Source organism: Austrofundulus limnaeus, unplaced genomic scaffold (assembly GCF_001266775.1).
Source record: "Austrofundulus limnaeus strain Quisiro unplaced genomic scaffold, Austrofundulus_limnaeus-1.0 Scaffold6986, whole genome shotgun sequence".
Taxonomy (NCBI): Eukaryota; Metazoa; Chordata; class Actinopteri; order Cyprinodontiformes; family Rivulidae; genus Austrofundulus; species Austrofundulus limnaeus.
Genome location: NW_013959388.1, coordinates 1 through 942, shown reverse-complemented (window position 1 = coordinate 942; position 942 = coordinate 1). Strand labels below are relative to the sequence as shown.

The 942-nt window shown below is 48.5% G+C and overlaps 1 protein-coding gene across 1 annotated transcript; it reads left to right on the top strand.

The window, feature by feature from the left end:
- Positions 1 to 464: 464 nt before the first annotated feature.
- Positions 465 to 928, top strand: LOC106512451 (atrial natriuretic peptide-converting enzyme; the record flags this gene model as incomplete). The annotated part of the gene is given in 2 exon segments (XM_014001067.1): positions 465 to 700; positions 784 to 928. Coding segments are annotated over 2 exon segments (381 nt in total), but the record flags the coding sequence as incomplete, so codon positions are not given.
- Positions 929 to 942: the final 14 nt, after the last annotated feature.

Genomic DNA, 942 nt, shown 5'->3' with positions numbered 1-942 from the left:
ATAAATGAAGGTGTCATCAGCATATAAATGGGTGTCAGATAGATATACTCCCAGTCTGATTTATTTATAGAAACATAAAGTGACGGGGCCGTGAACAGATCCCTGTGGAACACCTGAGGGGTTGTTGGAGCTCATAAACTGGATTAGATAAACGAAGGTGTCATCAGCATATAAATGGATCTCAGATAGATATACTCCCAGTCTGATTTATTTACAGAAACTTAAAGTGACAGGGGGCCGTGAACAGATCCCTGTGGAACACCTGTGGGGTTGTTGGAGCTCATAAACTGGATTAGATAAATGAAGGTGTCATCAGCATATAAATGGGTGTCAGATAGATATACTCCCAGTCTGATTTATTTACAGAAACATAAAGTGACAGCGGGCCGTGAACAGATCCCTGTGGAACACCTGTGGTTGATGTTTCTGAAGTTCCCCTCTGAGGTCTCTGTTTGTGTCTTCAGGATGGTGGTGCTGCCCTGCGCCTCCTTCTGTGAGGCAGCCAGACAAGGCTGCGAGCCCGTCCTGCAGATGTTTAACGCCTCCTGGCCCGACTTTCTGCGCTGCTCACAGTTCAGTAACGTGACTTCTGCTTTGGCTCCGCCCTCATCACCATCTCCTCCATCGTCGTTGCCCATGGGGACCGCAGGCCTCCCTCCTCCTGTGTGTTTCACTCCGCGACAGACCAAAGGAAAACCCTGTGAGCATCAAACACAAACACACTGCTTCCATTACACGATGTAGTGAGGTCATCACTTTATCTCCTCTCTGATTGGCCAACAGCTGTGTGTGGAGGGAAAGACCACTTCCTGTGTGCGACGGGGATTTGTGTCCCACAGAAACTGGTGTGTAACGGTTATAACGACTGCGACGACTGGAGCGACGAAACACACTGTGGTCTGAAAACACACACACACACACACACACACACACACACACACA